Below are 20,577 nucleotides of genomic sequence, written 5' to 3'. Positions count from 1 at the left end.
TCAGGTACAATAGGTTTATTTGACATTTAGCAAGAAATGCCACCGAAATGGATTCAATGTATTAATGTGAATCAAAAGTAAAAATAAAACTATTATTTAAATATAAATGACATCTTATTAGAGGTAGATACAAAAGTTATTTAGTCAAGAGCAGTGAATAATTTTCACTTTATTTTGCTGTTTAATTAACATTAAAATACACAGGCAGCAGCATGTTTATTAGGCTCCACATGAAGGATATTGAGTGCATCATTCACATGATGCTATATTGGAAATGTACTTACCGCGATATAGCAAAATCTCTGACGATAGGCACTTTATACACCATATTGCCAACCCTACTCATTAACAAACTGAATCTAGTTTCAAGCAGGTATTCTTGTCATTTAATACAGATTATGAAAATAAATTAATTGGCTATGTATATATTTATAATAGTGTCATTTTTCTTAACAACAAAATAAGTTGTTGTCCTAGTATGAGACTGTTTATCTCTGTAGTACACAAACACAGTTGCTTGTTGTCATGTGATCAGTTTTAAAGGTCTTGTGGTGGACCTAGAAGAGGGCAACCTGGTCAAGTTGGCAGAGGACGGTACTGTTTTGCGGTAAGTCAATTCAGTATGACTTGTGTGCGTGTGTGAGAATGATTACTGAGCAGAAAATTTTATAGCTCCTTTTTCTGGAAAAAGATGAATTATACATAAGGAAATATATAAACTTCTCTTATCTTGTTATATTTATTTTTTTAATCTGTTTAAAACATATTTATTTGTAGAGCAACTCATGGCACTAAAAACCTTAGTACTGACGACATCATAAAGCGTTATGGTCCAAAAAGAGAATGGAAGCATTTTAATAGCCTCAATACCTCGTATACACGATCTGGTAAGGATGTGTTCTTGAAGATAGTTCCTTCTATAATTTCCAATGTCAGTATAACACTCATAAGTTTATTAAATCTTGTGATTCATTTTTTGTGACTTGGTATTTATTTAGAGTTTAATATTTGTATTATCCTCATATTATCAAATAACTGTCCTTGCTTCAATATGTGATTCAGTGCGCTCATTTGTTGCAGCAAAATACTATTTTTATGACAACTATTTTGACCTCCCTGGTGCTCTTCTCTGTGCCAGAGTGGTGGATATGTTGAATAAGGTAAAAATAAATCAGTGCTTTTCAAAAATTCTATATTTCTATTGTAGATCAGAAGTAGCATTTGTTAATTAGCCATAGAGTGTATGTTTACCCATCACAAAGTATGTTTTTATTTATTTTTTTACTCCTAGCGAGGAGCTGAAATCACATCTGACGTTTGGAAAGACATTGTTGCTGCCATTGACCACAACTACAACACTTCTGCATTTCGGGGTATGTAGAAACAACTCTCTTATATCTCCCTTATACACCCTTTATAATCAGCATTTCAAAGTGTAATTTAATTCTGATATTATATAATGTCTGTAAAAATCGAATGTGTGTATATCAAACAGAACACAGTCTTTGACCTATCTACATAACATTTTGAATGTTTATCATTAGTTAGCCTAACATTTATTTTTTTTTACAAAGTTTGAAGTCAGGGTAAGATATGTTTCAGGATGAAAACGTAAAGGTCTTTGTACTGAGGACTTCCCTTTGTAAAGCATTAACCTTTTACCACAGTCATAAACAAACAGCAGCACTGGCACTAAAACTTTATTTGTGTTGGTTATTATAATGCACACCTTGTGAGATATTACAGAGTTAAATGAACAAACAAAACAAAACAGAACAAACAATTATTATTCACTTTGGAATCCATTTATTTCAAAACCTGGCTCACTTAATGTCTCTTAAAGAGACCTAAAAGTCATACTAAACACAGGAACCTTTTGTTAAAATGTGAGCACAGAAAAAAGGCAAACACATAGCACCATTTTAATACATAACCATCAGTTCAGGCTTTAGGCAAATGCAGCAGGTCCATTGTCTAATTTATTGGATCATTTTTATTGGTGTTCCATAATAATTGAGATTATCAAAATATTTCCATACAAATAGGTCTTTATGTAAATCAGCAAGCTACAGACATGTTTTCTAAATTAGTCATCCTTTTCCATTCTGCGTGACTCTTGGGGCAATGAGAAAACAAGTATAAAGGCAGACAATTTTTGAAATACAAAGATTGAGGTTTTCTTGAGTGTGTTTATCACGTTGAGGCAATCAAGAAGCCAGAGAAAGAACAGTGAACATTATCATCAGCATAAATGCCATTGGACTGGTCATCTGGAACCTGGATGTACACTGTGTCATGGGAATCTAGCATGAGGACAGCACTGCCAGACATCTGGTCAAGGAAACCTTTGTTGTATTCATCATAAGAGAACAGGACTGGATCTCTGTTTTTGTAAAGTGCTACCAATGCATTTGCTCCATTGACATGCATATGGAAAGAAAAGTAGTAAAGTCCTGGAACCTGACAGGTGAATATGCCAGTGCTGGGATCATAGTGGTTCTCTCCGTTGTAAACAATCTGGTTGAATACAATTGGTGTTCCAGCATTAGGATAAGCTGTGGTAAGAAGAGCTGTGAATGCTGACATGGGTGCCTTCATCAGCTCGTGACTAACAGGCATTACCATCTCATGGGATTTAATTGGCATGCTTTTCTCGTGGTGATAAACAATCTCGCCTGGGGGTCCAGGTGGTCCAGGAGGTCCATGTGGACCTGGGAGACCATCATGACCTCTGGCACCAGGAATACCAGGAGGACCCTGAGGTCCAGAAATTCCCTTGGCTGTGAGCCCTGTTGGGCCAGGGGGGCCTGGAAGTCCTGGATGACCCTTAAGCCCTGATGGACCAGCAGGTCCTACTGGGCCTGTTGGTCCTCTTGCTCCAGGGATACCATTTTCACCCCTTGCACCTTGTGGCCCTTGATGTCCTGGATGCCCCTTTTCTCCTGGTGGCCCCTTGCTACCTGGGATACCTGGTGCACCGGTAAATCCTGGTTCGCCTTTGGAACCCTGATGCCCCATATGACCCATTGGACCTGGTGAACCTGCTGCACCTGGAACACCAGGTTTTCCTGAGAATCCCTGTGCACCTTGCTCACCCTTTGCACCCCTTGGGCCTGGTGCTCCAACCATACCAATGTCACCTTTAGCTCCCTGTGGACCTGCTTCTCCCTGGAATCCCCTAGAACCCTGAGGACCAGGTGGACCTATTGGGCCAACGGCACCTGTCTGACCTGTGTGACCCATTGGCCCTGGTTCTCCCTTTTGGCCTGTTGTACCTGGGCTTCCGGGCACTCCCCTTTCTCCTGGAAGTCCAGATGATCCAGGTTTGCCAGTACCTGGCAGACCTGGAGCGCCTGGCTGTCCTGCTGGTCCTTGAGGACCTTTTTGTCCCATTTGCCCAGGCAAACCTGGAGCGCCATTCTGGCCTGGTTTTCCTGGTGCTCCTACTCCAGGTGCCCCTGTATGACCCTTGGGGCCTGGTATGCCCATAGGACCTGGTGACCCATCCCTACCTGGCATTCCTGGCTTTCCAGGGTCTCCAGGAAATCCACTTGGTCCAGGTTTTCCAACTCCAGGCTGACCTGGTTGACCAGAAGGCCCCTGAGGACCCATTGGACCTTGGCCTCCAGGTGCTCCTGGAATACCATGGCCAGGTTCTCCTTTCTGGCCTGGCTGTCCAGGAATTCCAGGATGACCCTTAAGGCCAGGTTCTCCACGTGGGCCCATTGATCCTGGAAGACCGTGTGGTCCAGGCTTTCCAGGAGAAGAAATGCCAGAAGGTCCAGGGCTTCCAGGTGATCCTGGCGCTCCTCTTGAACCTTGAGGTCCTACAGGCCCTGTGTGTCCCTTCTCGCCTGGAATTCCAGGTGTGCCTGGTTTTCCAGGTGAACCTGGGCTTCCAGGTTTACCAGGTGAGGAGTAGCCTGCTGGACCTTGTGGTCCTGGTGGACCAACCGGACCGGGGTGTCCAATGCCGCTCTTTCCAGGCATTCCTGGTGGGCCAGGTGGGCCGGGGGAGCCAGGTTCACCTGGGGAACCTGGAATACCAGGTTCACCAGCAACAGCTAAAAATAAGATACAAATATAATATAATTTAGATGCAATCTTACATCACTTAATTTAAGATAAGATAAAAAAAAACTTGAATTGCTTCTAAGACTTTCCATAACATACACTTTTGGCTCAATAACATGGTGATGACTTTTTAAATCTCAGAAGCTAAATTTTCATGCTTGATGTTCTTAAGAGTTTGTTCAGATTTTTTAATCTCACTGATGATTCAGTCACATATGTAGACTAAAAAGAAATATGCTAGAATACAGAAATATATGAAAGTTTATTTTAAAGAGATCTAATGTATGTACGTGTGTGTGTGTGTTTGTACAGGTTTGTCTTCATGATTTAAAAATACTCCCTCTAATATAGTGAAACCTGTTGAACACCGACTACTAAGCTGCACTCACTAGTTAAAAACACTTATACTTCAGCCAAATCATGTTACTATTTAAATATCTAGTGTTTAAATATCTAGTGTCAAGTTAGGCAATAGAAAATGTCATTACCCTGACATAAAAAAACAGTGGAAGTCTATGAGATTATATTAGTTTTCACTAATATAGTAAACAAATGCATGTTATAATGTCTGTAATTTGTGATACCCTTTGGTTAGAGAAATTATAAGAGACCTTCTAAACTGCAAGTGATACTATGGTCAGCATCTGCTTGTACTTGAGCTAAACGTTAACTTTTAAACGTGATATGTACGTCTATTATGATGATTATCATGATATAAAATCACCTGCAGAAGTATATTTTAGCATAGGATATGCTGTTTAATAAATTTTATGTAGTCATAGGTACTGCACAGTTGGGTTGGATTGTTTGACCACCACAGAAAACACAGGGAACAGCCCTTTATTCAATTTGAAAGAGTAACACCACAATGGCTTATTTTGGGCATGCCTGTTGTATAATGTGGTTACATCTATTTTGGAGATTTAACGATTTTCTAAAGTAGTAGATTGCATATGCTGTGGTGTATACCAAATGAAGCGTAATTAACTAACAGTATTTGTAGTTATGCTCTTTGCACTAGGACTTTATGTAAAGTTAATGTATTCTGGGCATCGCATGCAGATTGGCAATTAAACAAGAGTTGGATTTGTGTACATACAGATTATCTGAGCGACTGAGATACCCTTGTGGCAAAGAGGCTAATCTCATTTTTCAGTCTGATTAGTTATTTGCATATATGTATGCATGTATTTTTGGCAAGCCAAGCTCCCTTAGTGTAGTGTCTTAATGTTGCACCTGCTGCTGTTATCCTATATAAATATTCTGAAGCATTCCACATGACAAAACATTAGAGTGATGAAATACAGGAATTGTATATACACCAAAAGTAAACTCACTGTGAGATTTTGTAGGATAAGCCTGTTTCTTCACATGATAGTATCTGTCAGGGGTCGCCTCAGCCAGTACCACAAGGAGAAGAAGAATGCTTGTTACTCTGAGGTCCATTGTCTGAAGCTAAGCCTGTAAAGAAGTTATGAAATGAGAACAATAATGAATAAGTGACAAAGAAATTAAAGGACAAACATCTCCCTCTCATAACACTTAAAATGGGCATTATTAACAAGAATGCAATTTCAGTATATATGCATAAAATCAACATAAAAACCAACTTACTGAAAAAAGCATCAGATTCATGTCTAATCACCCAGAAAGCCTCCTCATTCAAATTGCATTCTTAATAAATGTGGCCCAGGAACTCACTGACACATATACAAAGCAGCATCTAAAAATCATCATCTCCCACCCATTCCAGCAGTACCACATGCTTCCCCAGCAGCATTAAGCTGGAGCAGAGGGCTATAGAGCAGCTTGTACCCACCAGCAGGCTGGAGCTCCAGAAGTCAGGGGTGATCGGTCAGCTGTCCCAGCCAATCTGTATATTTGTAAGTTTCCAGTCAGTCCGTGGAAGTCCTGTTCACAGTAGTGGATTCTGCTATTTATACCAAATTTGCTTCTCCAGCAGCACCCAAAATCTCCCTCCCTCCTTGTGTGATGTCAGTTTTAATGAAGGGTATGGTGTCCCTTGTGAGTGCCTGCATAATGTGGTAGTTCCTATCACTTTGATCTGTGGTCATGCTATCTTTTGATCCTTACTGGCAATAATAATAATAATTAATAATCAAATTGAAAAATAGGATGTTGACACTATATATTAAACACTGTTCTTTAAAGCAACTTTTTATTTTATTTCCATTTTTATGCAAATATTTTGCATAAAAATATTTTATAAGATTTGAAATTTGTGCATTTTCTGGCAAAATCATTCCTCACAGCTGTTTTGTGCAGGTGTGTTTTATTTATTTATTTATTTATTTCCCACTGTACATTAACATTTATTTTGTTAATGTGCATGAAGTATGGTTATTACATAATGATTTTGCATAACATTTCAAGAGTAAGATACCTGGTTAAAAATAGTGTAGCCTTTGTCTATGTATTTCCTTTACTTTTGCCTTTCAGATTTATTTCTTTAAAAGCATCTCAGGATCAGAATCAAATATTTGTGGAAATGTGGTTAATTCTACTGTAGGACAGCAGAGGGCAGAGTTGAAGTCCTTTTTGTCCTCACGTGCCAACCTCATCAAAGGTTATTTTTAGGATTTTGATGATAGGAAAGTGTCCGATGAACAACAGTTCTGTACTTGTAATTATGGTTAATACATAGCTGTCAGTTCCAATCATATTCCTGTGCTATGGGTTTGTAGAATTTTCACAGTTCAAAAAGGTGCAAACTCACATTTAACACGCAAGTACTATTTTATTATTAATTATTTTTAAATAATAATACTTTTTACCTAAAATAGTAATTTCTTATACAAAACATACATAATTACATAATTATTGGTAACACTTTATTTTAGGGTCTCTTAACTAGTTGCTTATTAGCATGCATATTACTAGAATATTAGCCATTTATTAGTAGTAATTAAGCACATATTAATGCCTTATGCTACATCCCTAATCCTACCCAATACCTAAACTTAACAACTACCTTACTAACTATTAATAAGCAACAAATTAGGGATTTATTGAGGGAAAAGTCGTAGTTAATAGTGAATAAGTGTTCCCTATTCTAAAGTGTTACCTAATTATTTATTGGTCTTATGATGATTAAACTTTTTTTTAAATTATTGTTCAGTAAATTCAAAACTATAAGTTTGAAGCATTGGTATTGTTTGAATACTTTTTAGTATCTGATTTAAAAGCTGCTTCATTTTACAGCCCACAGCTGACCTCGAGAAGAACCATGGTCCTCCTGACATTTAGAAAAATAACAGACGTCAAAAGTTGGAAGTGTCTCTTTAAGTCAGTTCCTGACGCTCTTTCAAACCAATAGAGAAGACTGCACAGTGGTGTGCATGTTTACTTATTTTGATGCCAATATTGGTTGGCTTATCAAAATTTACGCGTTCCATTCTAAAAATAATGTTTGTTTGTTTGTGTGTGTGTGTGTGTGTGTGTGTGTGTGTGCGTGTGTGTTTTATGTGTGGGTCAAAGGAGTGTTTGTTTTTTTATTTTTGAGGTCTTTTACTGACAAAAACACTGAGACAATATTATTATTTTTTTTATTTGAAAATAATATTTTTGAGGTTTTACCTTTAAAAAATGACAATATGAGAGAGATGGGAAGCAATGGGAGAGGAGATAATAGAACAGGATCAGGAAAGGACCTCATCCGGGGCTCAAACCTGGGTCACCCAAAGCATTGTTATGCAGTATGTCAGTGCTGATCACAAGGCTGTGGCTCTGACCTGAATAAAATTCCAAAATCATCATAAGTAGGGGTGCATGTTACATGATTGATACATTTTTGGCCAAAAATAAATTATAATGGCATCATGTTGATCATTTTCACCAAAACTTTGTTCGATATTTAGTTTTGGTATATTTGCACGCAACAGAGAATCTATTAAAATTTAGTGAGTAGGAGTATGTTTAGCCACGTTAACATGTCACATGGCACTGTGAGGATTTCAGCATCTTTGCACGATGTTATATTGTTTTTGGTTATAAATAATCTGCCATAAAGGGATAGTTCAACCAAAATGAAACTTCTGTCATTAATTACTCACCCTTGTGTCGTTCCAAACAAGTAAGACCGTCGTTCATCTTCAAAACACAAATTAAGACATTTTTGATGAATTCCTAGAGCTTTCTGACCCTCCATAGACAGCAAAGGTACTAACATGATCAAGGCACAGAAACGTACTAAGGATACTTTTTGTGCGCAAAGAAAACAAAAATAACAACTTTATTAACAATTCTTCTCCTCGTCCCACCTGCTGCGGTGTGCTGCCATTGTGGAGAGTATCACGCATGCATGTGCTTTCCTCTTCATGTAAATGAAGCATGCACAAGCTGTCCTCTGCTCGTAAACAAGGCACAGAGCATGCACGTTCAACGTAAGCAGCAGCATGCACATGCGTTGTTTACATGCAGAGGAAAGCATGCGCATACATCATGATACTCTCCACAGTGGCAGCAACCCGCGGCAGACGGAATGAGGAGGAGAAGAATTGTTGAATAAAGTTATTTTTGTTGTCTTTGCACAAAAAAAGTATTCTCGTAGCTTTGTAAATTTACGGTTGAATCACAGATGTCACATGGACTACTTTAACAATGTCCTTGCTATGTTTATGTGCCTTGATCATGGTAGTACCCTTGCTGTCTATGAAGGGTCAGAGAGCTCTCGGATTTCATCAAAAATATGTTAATTTGTGTTCCGAAGATGAACGAAGGTCTTACAGGTTTGGAACGGCATGAGGGAGAGTAATTAATGACAGAATTTTCATTTTTGGGTGAATTAACCCTGTAAGTAACAATATGCCAGTTTCATGATTAACTCCGGTGCTGCTCGCTTGGCGGTCAAATTATTATTGTTTTTTTATTTCAGTGAAATAAATGTACCATATTTTAGGTCAATTGACTCAATAAATTGAGTGATTATTCAAGGACAAATTAAAATGTCTCCATTTTCTGTGTAATGTCACCACCTGACCACCTGATGGTGTGTGAAATTACACAAAAACTGGAAGACTGCCCGATCAAGTCATCTTTATTTATATAGCGCTTTTAACAATACAGATTGTGTCAAAGCACTTAACAGTATCAAATTGGAGGATAGAGTGTCAGTAATGTATAATGATAAGATTAAACACTCAATTTCCTACATTTTCAGTTAAAGGCATTTCATTATTGAATTCAGAGATGTCATTGTCTAGCTCAGTTTAGTTTAAATAGTATCTGTGCAACCAAATCGACGATAATTGCTAGAAATGAAGTGTCCCCAACTGAGCAAGCCAGAGGCGACAGCAGCAAGGAACCAAAACTCCCTCTGTGACAGAATGGAGAAAAAAAAACCTTGGGAGAAACCAGACTCAGTCGGGGGGCCAGTTCTCCTCTGACCAGACGAAACCCGCAGTTCAATTCCAACCCCAGCCATGTCAGATTGTGCAAACGGCTTATCTGATTCATTATTTGAAGTTTTTCATTTATATGATTTATTCATTTGCTATAATTGTAATGTATAGTTTAATGCATTTATTGTTTCTCTGTGTATTTTTATAATATATATTTGTTTGTTTATTATAATTTAAATACATAATGATACCAAAGATTTTGACAGTCCAATCTCTTACGTTGTGTCTGATTCAAGAACCAGAAGCAAACCAGACAGTGTTCCCATAATGAGTTCTGCTGTGGTTTTACCCAGAGCCCTCAGGAGTCTGGGTTTTGCCGTCTGGTGAGGTAATCTACCTCCTCTCTGATGTGGTCTTCCGCTGAGCTTCTGTCTTGAGTGGAGAGGTTGTGCTGGAAAAACTTGAGGCTCATTTACAGAGCTCCTATATATAGTAAAATACACTACTGTCGCTTTCCATACATTTGTTATGTTGAATCCCAACAGTCGCGTAGATACGCTTGTTTAAGCCTATTGTCTAACTGTAACTATCACCCCTGATTTATAGAACAACCAAAAAGGCCACAAACCAGTAGACTGCGCATAGAGAAGTGTCTCGTATAAAATGATCCTATAGACCATCTGTTACAAGCACAGAAAATAAAAAGATAAGCTCATGATTTCAACATTCACAAATCACAAAAAAAGTCAGTGAAGCACAGGGATAATTTATTAATAATTAATAATATTAATAATGCAAATCAGTGTACCGTATGATTCTGTTGTTGTTCTTATCTTGCACCTTATCTGAAAAACTATGCATGTTGTTTGTCAACATGGTTAAAGCAGAAGCCAGGAGGGTGTTGGGGGGATAGTACGCTGTTGGTTCACTACCTGATTAGATTAGGCAGGTCAGAAGTAAAAGGGCACAACCCATGGCCCAACATCATCAGTGCTCTTTATGAATGGGGGAAAAAATCCCCTGGTATACGAGTGAAGGTAGGACAATCTTAAAATTACTGCTTAGGCGCGTTGTAATATTGGCCAGTACTTGAAAAATAGGAAGGAATGCAATTTTCACTTTTAGACATGTCTCTAGACTTGTTTATTTGTTCATTCATTCATTTAAAAAGGGCTGGCTGGCTGTTTTTAGAGTGCTGGGAAGCAGATGATGCCTAGAGAAAAGAAAGCGTAATGAAAGGCTGATGTGCTGTGGAAAAGCTAGAGATGGTGAAAAAGGTAAAGATAGATGGATATAAATTTAACATTTTAATAAACCCAGTGTGCCACTAACAGGCGTTTTGTGATTTTTATGGATGGCGGGATTGACGGAAGTGCTTCAGGCAGAGAGTTGTTGCAATTACAGGGATCAAAAAGACAAACTGTGCCAAATTGGAGCCGGAAGCTTAACCCCGCATTAGACACTCAGAATAGGAACTGGGACGCAGAAGTGCCACCCACTCATCACTTTCAGTTATTAAGACAATTTTGAAGAGCTCTTGCATTTATCAGGATGTGCCTTTTTAATCGGATGTGTATTTATTACACATGGTTTTCAATATTCTTCATTCATAGCAGCCAGCATAGGTTTTATTTATTTGTTTGTTTGTTTTTTGCTAAACTAGGAAAAGTGCAGCTGTGTAGAGCCTCATCCATCTCTCTGCAGGGTTACACATGGTACATCTTCCACTGTGTCATAATTCACTGCCTTTAAACACAGGGCTGTCACACATGTAACCATGCCCACCCAAGTTAAAGAGGACCCACATGTCCTCAAAACATACATGTTCATTCATCCTAGGAGCTGTTTGGCATGTTCGTATAAACACTTGAGTGGATCTTATGAAACACAAGCAAGACAGAATACATTCTTTCAAGCTAGATGAAACTAGATGGTGTACAAATTTTTACACAGATGTTTGTTTTGCTCTTGTTTCATAAACGAGGCCAGCTGAGTACAGTTTTAAGATAATGAGACGTGTGATTACATACATGTATTCTCTAGCAACCTTGAAATTGTTAACCAGATACATGGAGTTTATTTTTGTTCTTGATTTTAATACACCTAGAAATATTCTTTGTTGTAGTTCCATCTTTCAGACAAGTAATGGAGTTAAATTGTCTGTGTCAATGATTTATTTTTATTTTGGGCTATTACTTTTATTTCCTTAGACCTTCTATATTAGGAGAAACTTAAGTGAATATTTTGGAAAAGTCAACATTGTCCAGGTCGCTTTAAAAGGTGAATTTAAAAATTTAAGCTAATGTTTTGTTTTGCTTTGTTTTCATTTTCCTCCTGTTTTAAACCAACCCCTCCAGCACGTCCAGAGACTGCAAAACTGAAAACTTTTCGGACAAAAGATTGATTGGAGGTATGTTGGGATAGAGTCAAGAACATTTAAAGATAGTGTTGAAGCGTCTTGTTTCCCAAAATGGATACTTCACATGTCCAGCAACCATTACTGGGCTGTTGGATGTGCCAAGGTTGTTGCTGGCCGATGTGCTGCTTTTGTATCCTGGGACAACTGTGTGGAATACTTGAATACATGTGGAAGTTTTCATTAATCTCCAGATGTGTCAACAAGATGCTTACTAACATTTTAGCTTCTGTGATTGTTTACGTTTGGGTTGTCAGTATCAGTTTTTCTCTGACAGGTGTCCAGTCACGGGGTAGTTGTCTGGCCATTGCCATTTGGTCTTTCTATATGGAAATGTTACCGGGACTGTAATATGGAGTTGGAGAAGCAGACATGGACCCTTAATGAGAGGCTGTTCAGTTGAGTCAGGCCACCATGGAAAGAGCTCACCGATGTGAGGGTCACTATGAAGGCTTGAATTATTCTTCCTTGAATAAACCAATAGCTGGCTAGCCAAAATGCTGTAATTGCCATAGACTCTAAAATGGTCCTGTAATAACCATTGGTAAAGGCGTTGGTTGTGTGGTGAATCCAACGTCAATTTTAGCAGAATTTAAGGAGTAAGTCTACGTAATTTTCTGAAATTTGTCTCACATTCTCTCTCTAACTCTGACTCTGGCTGCCTTCACACAGCAGCAGAATAAGGTGGCCGGTCTGGTTTGGAGTGCTAAATAAAGCTCTGTTTATACTTGGTTAGTTTTGAGAGTGAGAACTGAAGTCACTACATTTTTGGAAAACAGGTTCAGTTGATACTGAATATATAGTATGTGTTGTGTTGAACAGAACAACAATTAGTTGTTGTGACACATGACCAAAGGTCAGTTTTTCATATGTCGCTAACTAATCCGTTAGCTGGATTTAATTGTTGACGGTTTGGCTTGATCTTGGATTGGTTGGTTCTTCAAAGCTCATCCTGGAGTTGTTGTCATAGCAACAGGTCCATAAGCTTAAACCTGCTCGGGAGCAGGTTTATTTCATGTAAACAGGATTAGATCGCATCTTTTTAATACTTAAAAAAATCTGTCCCAGCCACTGCTGCTTTATTAGAAGAGTACCATACTGATCCAGGGACAATAATTAAAAATAATAATAATAATAATTAAAAAATTAATTTGAAAATAATATTATAATGTTGTGTAGTCTATAATACTGTAGACACAGCCAGTTTTATTCGTGAAATACTTAAGATAAAATAATTACTTTATAATTGTATTGGAGTCTTACACACACATAGTTAATCTGAGCCATGCATTAATTTGAGTGGTGACCGCTATTATGGGAGTGGCTTGATGGAGCACAGGAGATGCAGATAACTTGATCTTGACCCTTAAGAATTTTTTATTAATTAATGTTTAAAAAAAAAAAGTGCAATGCAGTGACCAAAGATGGTAGTCTGTTGCATATGTGACCCTGGACCACAAAACCAGTCTTAAGTCGCTGGGGTATATTTGTAGCAATAGCCAAAAATACATTGTATGAGTCAAAATTATCGATTTGTCTTTATGCTAAAAATCATTAGGATATTAAGTAAAGATCATGTTCCATGAAGATATTTTGTAAATTTCCTACCATAAATATATTATATTAAACTTAATTTTTGATTAGTATTATGCATTGCGAAGAACTTCATTTAGACAACTTTAAAGGCGATTTTCTCAGTATTTTGATTTTTTTGCACCCTCAGATTTCCAGATTTTCAAATAGTTGTATCTCAGCCAAATATCCTATCCTAACAAACCATACATCAATGGAAAGCTTATTTATTCAGCTGTCAGATGATATATAAATCTCAATTTTGAAAAAAAATTACACTTATGACTGGTTTTGTGTTCCAGGGTCACATATGTACATTGACCATTTAAAAGATTCTCACACTTAAAATGCTCAACCCAGGTCATGTTTCATCAGTTCTGAGTATTTATGTTTCATATTCCTATTTGAATATGATTTTATGACCACAGCATGTGACCCATTTAAAGAACAGCTTGTCTTGCTCTTCCTCATCAGCTGCATTACAGTTCTTCTCGATTGCTAACACACTATAACTGATTCATTTGGCCCAATTTTCCAAACCATTCATACAGTTCTCGAAACAAAGACACATTTCTCAAAACTTTTAACACATTCCACCTGCTTTCACACATGCTCCAGTTTGCTCAATGTTTTATGCAAAACTCTACACAATAACAGCATCATTTTGCAAAGGTTTAACCATGTTATCATTTAGGAAACCTCAAGAATCACAAAATGAACACAAATAGCACAAATTTATCCGTGTTTGAACATTCAGTAGCAAAACTGATGACACGGCAGTCAGAATCTCAGGATGATATGAACAAGAGCACAGGTGACTATGTGTTTTGGAAAATGAATCCTGGTAGTGGGAGACAAAGAGGAATAGGAGGAGAAAATAAAAATTATGGGGATGAGGTCAAAGGTCATTTGTTCCTGATGAAATATAAAGCACTATAGTTGAGCATGTTCTTGTGCATGGAATGAGCATAAGGAATGCTGCCTGCAGGCTCATCTACTTACACATTACAATTATAGTACATAGTAGCAGTAGTTCAGATGAGAGAACTTTCACTATTCTTTGTACTGTAAATACAGTAGCACACACCCTCAAACTCGTAACTGTTGAATTGATATGTAGCCAAGCACTTTTTACATGTATTTGTGCAGAACCGAGAGTCGACTGTCTAGGGGAGGTAGAGAAAGTCTTTTCTCAGAAGACTAAGAAACTGGTATAGTATAACAAATAAGGATATGACCAATACTGTAATGCAACTTGGCAGAGGATGCTGTATTTATTTATTGCTGTACAGAAACTGACAGGATATTCCAATGTGTGTTTACTGTATATTCAGTTGTTTGGTTTTTGTACTTTTCTCTTCTAGTGCTTTTCATCTGCTGTAAGATAACTTTACAGTAATGTAATGAAAGTAAATTTTTAAGTTTATTGGTGAATTTTACTGTATCTGCACAACTCTATTTATGCTGCATACTGTAACAGACATTGACTTGCAAGATGTTTCCTGTTTCCCAAAAGGAGGTTTCATATAACAGTGTTATGAATTGATCTCACTAGTGTTCTCTAGAGTTCTCTAGAGAATATGTTTTTGACTAAAATGTTTGACTTTGACCTGGAAGTTTGAAGTTTGCACAAGTTGGTGTGTAGTTTTGAGATTGTGTTTATAGTTGTGAGAAAATGGTGAATTGTTTCATGAATTGTGTGTTAGCAATCGAGAAAAACTGTAACACATTCCTGACTGTGCCAGAGTGCCACTCAAATTATCCTGAATAGGCTTTTTGGACCATATATGTGGTAATAATAATATGGTGTCTTCTTCATTCCCCTAACACAGAAGTAATATACAGCAAGTGAAAGTTTTTGTGACTATACAAAACATGTATTTATTGAGGCAGGTGCTGTTTAGTTTAAGATTGATTTTTTATTTTATTTTTTTGCTGCTAAACCTATGTTTTTACATGTTTACACTACATTGTTTCACCCTGTATACCTATTTGTTGAATATTTAATCTGTTCCGGTCTGCTGTTGTATGTTAACTGGACAAACTGCTGTTACAAACTGTTTATGTAAAGGACAATTTAAGAAAAACAGCACCTTTATCTGGTTTTAGTCATCATTTCCCCTCATGCTGGTCTAAACCTGTAAGACTTTCGTTCATCTTCGGAACACAAATACAAGATATGTTTTCGCGATTAATCGCATACAAAATAAAAGTTTGTTTACATAATATATGTGTGTGTACTGTGTATATTTATTTTGGATATATAGATACACTCACATACTGCATATATTTTGGAAATATTTACATGCATATACATTTATATATTTATATTCTTATATTTTATATATAAACATAACATATTTTTCTTAAATATACATGCATGTGTTTGTGTTTGTATTTACATATACATACATAATAAATATACACAGCATGAACACATATATTATGTAAACAAAAACTTTTATTTTGGATGTGATTAATCGGTTGACGGCACTAATTTTTTAATTTTAAATTTAATTGATTGATTAATGAATCAATGCACACATTAGTAATGGCAAACAGAATCTCAAGCATGCTTCCTTGACGTGTGAGAACCAGTGAGGTTCATTCTCATGTGTTACTTAGCATGGTTGATCTTCTGTAAGAGCCAATGAATTAAATGGTATTTATACCTCATAATAAAAGGTAAAAATAATTTGGTAGGATACATGCTCTTGATAATATGCATGCTCTTCATTTCTCTGCTGATTTTAGGGAATTCTAGGGAACAATGGTGCCTTATATGTGTATCTTGAGAGCCACGGTCCACTGGTTCAGAACCACGTGTTTAGAGAGTGCGTAGATTTGCTGAAGTTTTCCAACTAAATGATATTGTGTGTGGCGGTCTGAGCTGTTAGGCCAGTCGTGGTTCTCTTCTAGAGCTTTGCACAGTTGTCACCCTGTTTTCCTCTCTATTTAAAGCCAAATGTTCCACCCCAAATCATATGTGTGGAGAACACATATAATTGTGGCATGCTTTGTTTACATCCTTATTTTCTACTTCTGTTTACATTGAAGGATTTTCTGCGAGAGGATGATGAGTCATGACAGTCTGCCATGTTGTCTGAAGAGTGGTTTGATTTTGCTGAACATTAAGACAATTATGTTTCCTGCTGTGTGTTCTCTGTTTTTGGTGCATCCTTAAGTTTCTCAAAAAATCATTACCCACAGTGTTTGTTTCTACTTCTGTTTGGCTGCACCAATTATTTCTAAAAAGAGATTTGCATTTGACTGATTACAGTGGTAAACAATAGGAACAAGCTTGGAAACCATTGGGTTGCTTGCATCCTTACAAACATTAATAGTACCTTTTCCTCACACACACATCCGTAGGTGTACATAGATAGTATTGTGTGAAATAAATGTTGCACACACATCTTTTGCTTTCATTTATACTCACATATACATGCATAGTTAGACTCTGTAAGATTAGAAACAAATTTGTTTAATTTGGCTGACAACAGAGATTAAGGATATTTTTGTTTACTTTTGTACAGTAAACAGTTTTGATACGTTATTGTCTCCACCTGATGTCCAGTGTGAAATCTGTTTGGGATCACTAAGATTTTTGAGAGAAGTCCCTTAGGCTCTGTTTATTTGATCAAAAAATACAGTAAAAACAGTAATATAGTGAAATATTATTACAACTCTAAATAACAGTTCTCTATTTTTTAAAATGATTTTTCAATGAACTTTTCAACTGTAGTTTTCTGTCGGTCTTAAGCTGTAGTGATCATGTGAACAAAACATATGTTGACATGGCAACTTTCCCACTGTTTATGTTTTGATGCATGTTAAACTTGTCAGATGAAGCCATGGAACCATGATGAAATCCTTTTTATGACAGAAGTAATTTTACAGTGGAAAGTTCAACGTGTTGGTCTCCACTTTGGAAACCCAAACCGCTCCTACATAAATTCTATAGCGCTGTTAAATGAACTGTACTGACACATTAATGACTAGGGTTGCAAACCATCCCATATTGAAATATAAAATACTGTCAACAAATGAAGTTGGATAGTGATTTAATAAACTTAAAAATGTAGGTGTGAGTTTTGCTTAAAATATTTATGACCTCTTCTTGTATTATAAAATAACACAATTTAAAGAAAAAAGCTTCAAGCTAAATGTTATTTCCTGATTGATGTGTTGCCCTTGAAAAAAGTTTAGAGATATTTATTCTGTGCTTTTTATTTATTTTTTTAATTATCATTTTTGATTTAGTCATTTTAAATTTCAAATGGTTTTCACATAGCTTACATACATTCAATATAGTTGTTTTCAATGCCTTCAAATTTTACATTGTTTGATAACAACACTGGTCAGGATGTGGAATAGCCATTTTTATAAATAATGTTTTTTTTAAATTAAAATTATTATTTTTTAATAATTTATCTTTTTTTTTTAGTTACTTTCCTTTCCTTTATTGTCCAAAAGTTAGAAATTTGTCTTTGGCATCACAACACATTATAACAAGACCAATACAATAAAAGACAATTACACAACAACTCTAAAAGGTAAGATATAATAAAATATCATACAATACAATTGACTCAACATTTCACTTTATCATACACATATATACATTCCCACATGTACATATATCTGCATACATATTAATAATCATATCTCAGCATTTACAATTCTAACTGCAGTTGGCACATAAGACATCTGATACAGTGCAATGACAGTGCAATCCTCGATAATAACTAAAGCTTTTTGTTTAACTTTAGCTGTATAAATATCATTTAATTGTTTTTGAGTCTTTCCTACAGTATAATCTCACTAGCTGTATTAACCACCCTGAACAATTTTTGCTTTGCTTTAACACTCACATTTCCATAACACATAACCATATTGAAAGACATAATACCATCCACATGACTCTTATAAACCATCTCTAAAATATATACCATATATATATATATATATATATATATATATATATATTTTTTTTTTTTTTTTTTTTTTTTTTATCTGATTAATTGAAGAAATAATTGACAGATTAACCAATTATTAGAATAATAATTGCAGCCCTGGCTTTAGTTATGTCACCGTCTACTTGTTAGTCAGTTACAGGTGGCATTAGAGGAACATGAGAGTAAGGGATATTTCTCATTCTGAAGAGAAAAAGCTGTGTAGTGCAACGTCAATTTTTTATTTATTTATTTATTTTTTTTAAAACAGTATATGCATTTAAACTGCCTAGTTTAAATGCATATGCTGTATCTGTCAAAAAAGTAGTAAATGACTTCACATGACCTTCCACAGATTCATAGCGTTGTGCATGTAAACACACACAACTCACACAGTGAGTTTTCAGGCCAGTTACAGAAGTGAACTAATGGCAAGGTCCCTCAGTTCAACATGGCGGTAATTGGCTCTGGGTGGGAACATACACAGCATTAAAGTTAATGTAAATACTGGTTGATGTTGTTTGGGCTGTAGTCTCTTTAGTACTGCCTATGAGATAAGTATGCCAGCTTTGTTATTTTTCGATCAAACACTGGCCGATGACCTAGTGTTTAAAATCAAAGGAAAGCAGGAACAAAGTCCTTCATTTCTGCAAACATATTTGGCAATATTTGTTTGTGGGGTGGGTACAGTGATTGTTTATTTGGTCAAATAGGCCATGTTTGAATGTGTTTATGCATTGATATAGGCTCAATCGTTCTGTGTCATGCAATAACTGGGCCTTGACACTGGGCACAGATTTCAAAGCAGGTCATTTTGTGACCACAGACATTTTTGCATATTTTAATGGCCTCTTAACTTCAGTCCTGCTTTAATCCTGACTGAAACACTGGACAAAGATTAATCTAAAGTATTTATCTTTCTGTAATACCTTCTACCTTTCATACAAGGCTCCACTGGGCCTCAGGTCTGTTTTGATGGCATCACGGCAGTAGAGAAACTACAATAATAGACCCGTTACGAACCCGTCAGTACTCAAAAATAATTAATTATTTTTTCACAGCACTCGACAGGGCTGCCCTCATTTCTGTTAGCTTTGAATGCTTGAATGTTTTGGTAATTTTTTTTTTTTTATAAAAGCAGGGAGAACTCTTCAATCAACAATCAAATGCTTCTTTAAATCTCCAGACATCATATATTTGGAATGTACAAGTACTAGTGGCAGTGTTACATTATTTGTATTTATTTATTTTTTATTGGGCAAAGATCTTTGTCAGCCACTTTCAGAAAACCCGCCGTGTCCTCCTACTAGGCAAAGTAGGGCACTGAGCCCATATGTCCAACTTACATTAATTTAATGTAAGTTAAATTAACTAGAACTGATCCTAGAACGAGGCACCTGAGTTGCTAATCTGCAGATGGTTTGCTAATGCACTTGATCTGGTCCCAAATTGGAGTATGTGTGGCATATCTGTAGCTATTTGACACTCTGTTGTTCAGCACAAACTAGACCCAGATCCTTTGTTGCCACTGTTTGCAGTTGCAGTAGAGGAGTGAGGGTTACCCGCATACATGCAAAACAAAAAGACGGTATTTTGCCATCAAAATAAATACTAGAAATTAAGTACAACCCAAATTCCGGAAATGTTGGAATGTTTTTTTTTTTTTTTGAATAAAATGAAAACTAAAAGACTTTGAAACCACATGAGCCAATATTTTATTCACAATAGAACAGAGAACATGAAAGTGTAAAATTTCTCCATTTAAACATTTGTTATCAACTAAATGAGCTACCTGCTACAGGCCTCAAAAAAGTTGGCACGGGGGCAACAAAGGGCTGAAAAAGCAAGAAATTTTAAAAAGATTCAGCTGAGAGAACATCTAGCAACTAATTAAGTTAATTGACATCAGGTCTGTAACATGATTAGCTATAAAAGGAATGTCTTAGAGAGGCAGAGTCTCTCAGAAGTAAAGATGGGCAGAGGCTCTCCAATCTGTGAAAGAGTGCATAAAAAAAGATTGTGCAATACTTTAAAAACAATGTTCCTCAACGTCAAATTGCAAAGGCTTTGCTAATCTCATCATCTACAGTGCATAGCATTGTCAAGTCAAGTCACCTTTATTTATATAGCGCTTTTAACAATACAGATTGTGTCAAAGCACTTAACAGTATCAAATTGGAGGATAGAGTGTCAGTAATGT

The 20,577-nt window shown here is 36.4% G+C and overlaps 2 protein-coding genes across 2 annotated transcripts in view; one reads left to right on the top strand and one right to left on the bottom strand.

The window, feature by feature from the left end:
* Positions 1-20,577, top strand: part of nt5dc1 (5'-nucleotidase domain containing 1) — a 61,090-nt gene that overhangs the window by 1,307 nt on the left and 39,206 nt on the right. The window contains exons 3-6 of the mRNA XM_058755464.1: positions 536-607; positions 778-887; positions 1,081-1,160; positions 1,292-1,373. Of these exons, the coding sequence (XP_058611447.1) occupies positions 536-607; positions 778-887; positions 1,081-1,160; positions 1,292-1,373 (344 nt within the window). The remainder of the gene's footprint in view (positions 1-535; positions 608-777; positions 888-1,080; positions 1,161-1,291; positions 1,374-20,577) is intronic.
* col10a1b (collagen, type X, alpha 1b) lies at positions 1,685-5,980 on the bottom strand. Its single transcript, XM_058755462.1, has 3 exons — positions 5,894-5,980; positions 5,412-5,535; positions 1,685-4,064 (listed from the first exon to the last, which is right to left on the bottom strand). Exons 2-3 carry the CDS (start codon positions 5,518-5,520, stop codon positions 2,194-2,196), a joined length of 1,980 nt encoding a protein of 659 aa, XP_058611445.1. The 5' UTR covers positions 5,521-5,535; positions 5,894-5,980; the 3' UTR covers positions 1,685-2,193.

The sequence above is a fragment of the Onychostoma macrolepis genome, chromosome 20 (assembly GCF_012432095.1).
Source record: "Onychostoma macrolepis isolate SWU-2019 chromosome 20, ASM1243209v1, whole genome shotgun sequence".
Classification (NCBI taxonomy): domain Eukaryota; kingdom Metazoa; phylum Chordata; class Actinopteri; order Cypriniformes; family Cyprinidae; genus Onychostoma; species Onychostoma macrolepis.
The sequence above is the reverse complement of the archived record's forward strand: the minus strand, read 5'-3'. Positions and strand labels throughout refer to the sequence as shown.

Excerpts from the sequence above, each read along its gene's own strand:
- col10a1b (XM_058755462.1), bottom strand. The coding sequence starts at position 5,520 with ATGGACCTCAGAGTAACAAGCATTCTTCTTCTCCTTGTGGTACTGGCT. Across the intron at positions 4,065-5,411 it reads TTATCCTACAAAATCTCACA|CTGTTGCTGGTGAACCTGGT; the intron begins GTGAGTTTACTT and ends TCTTATTTTTAG.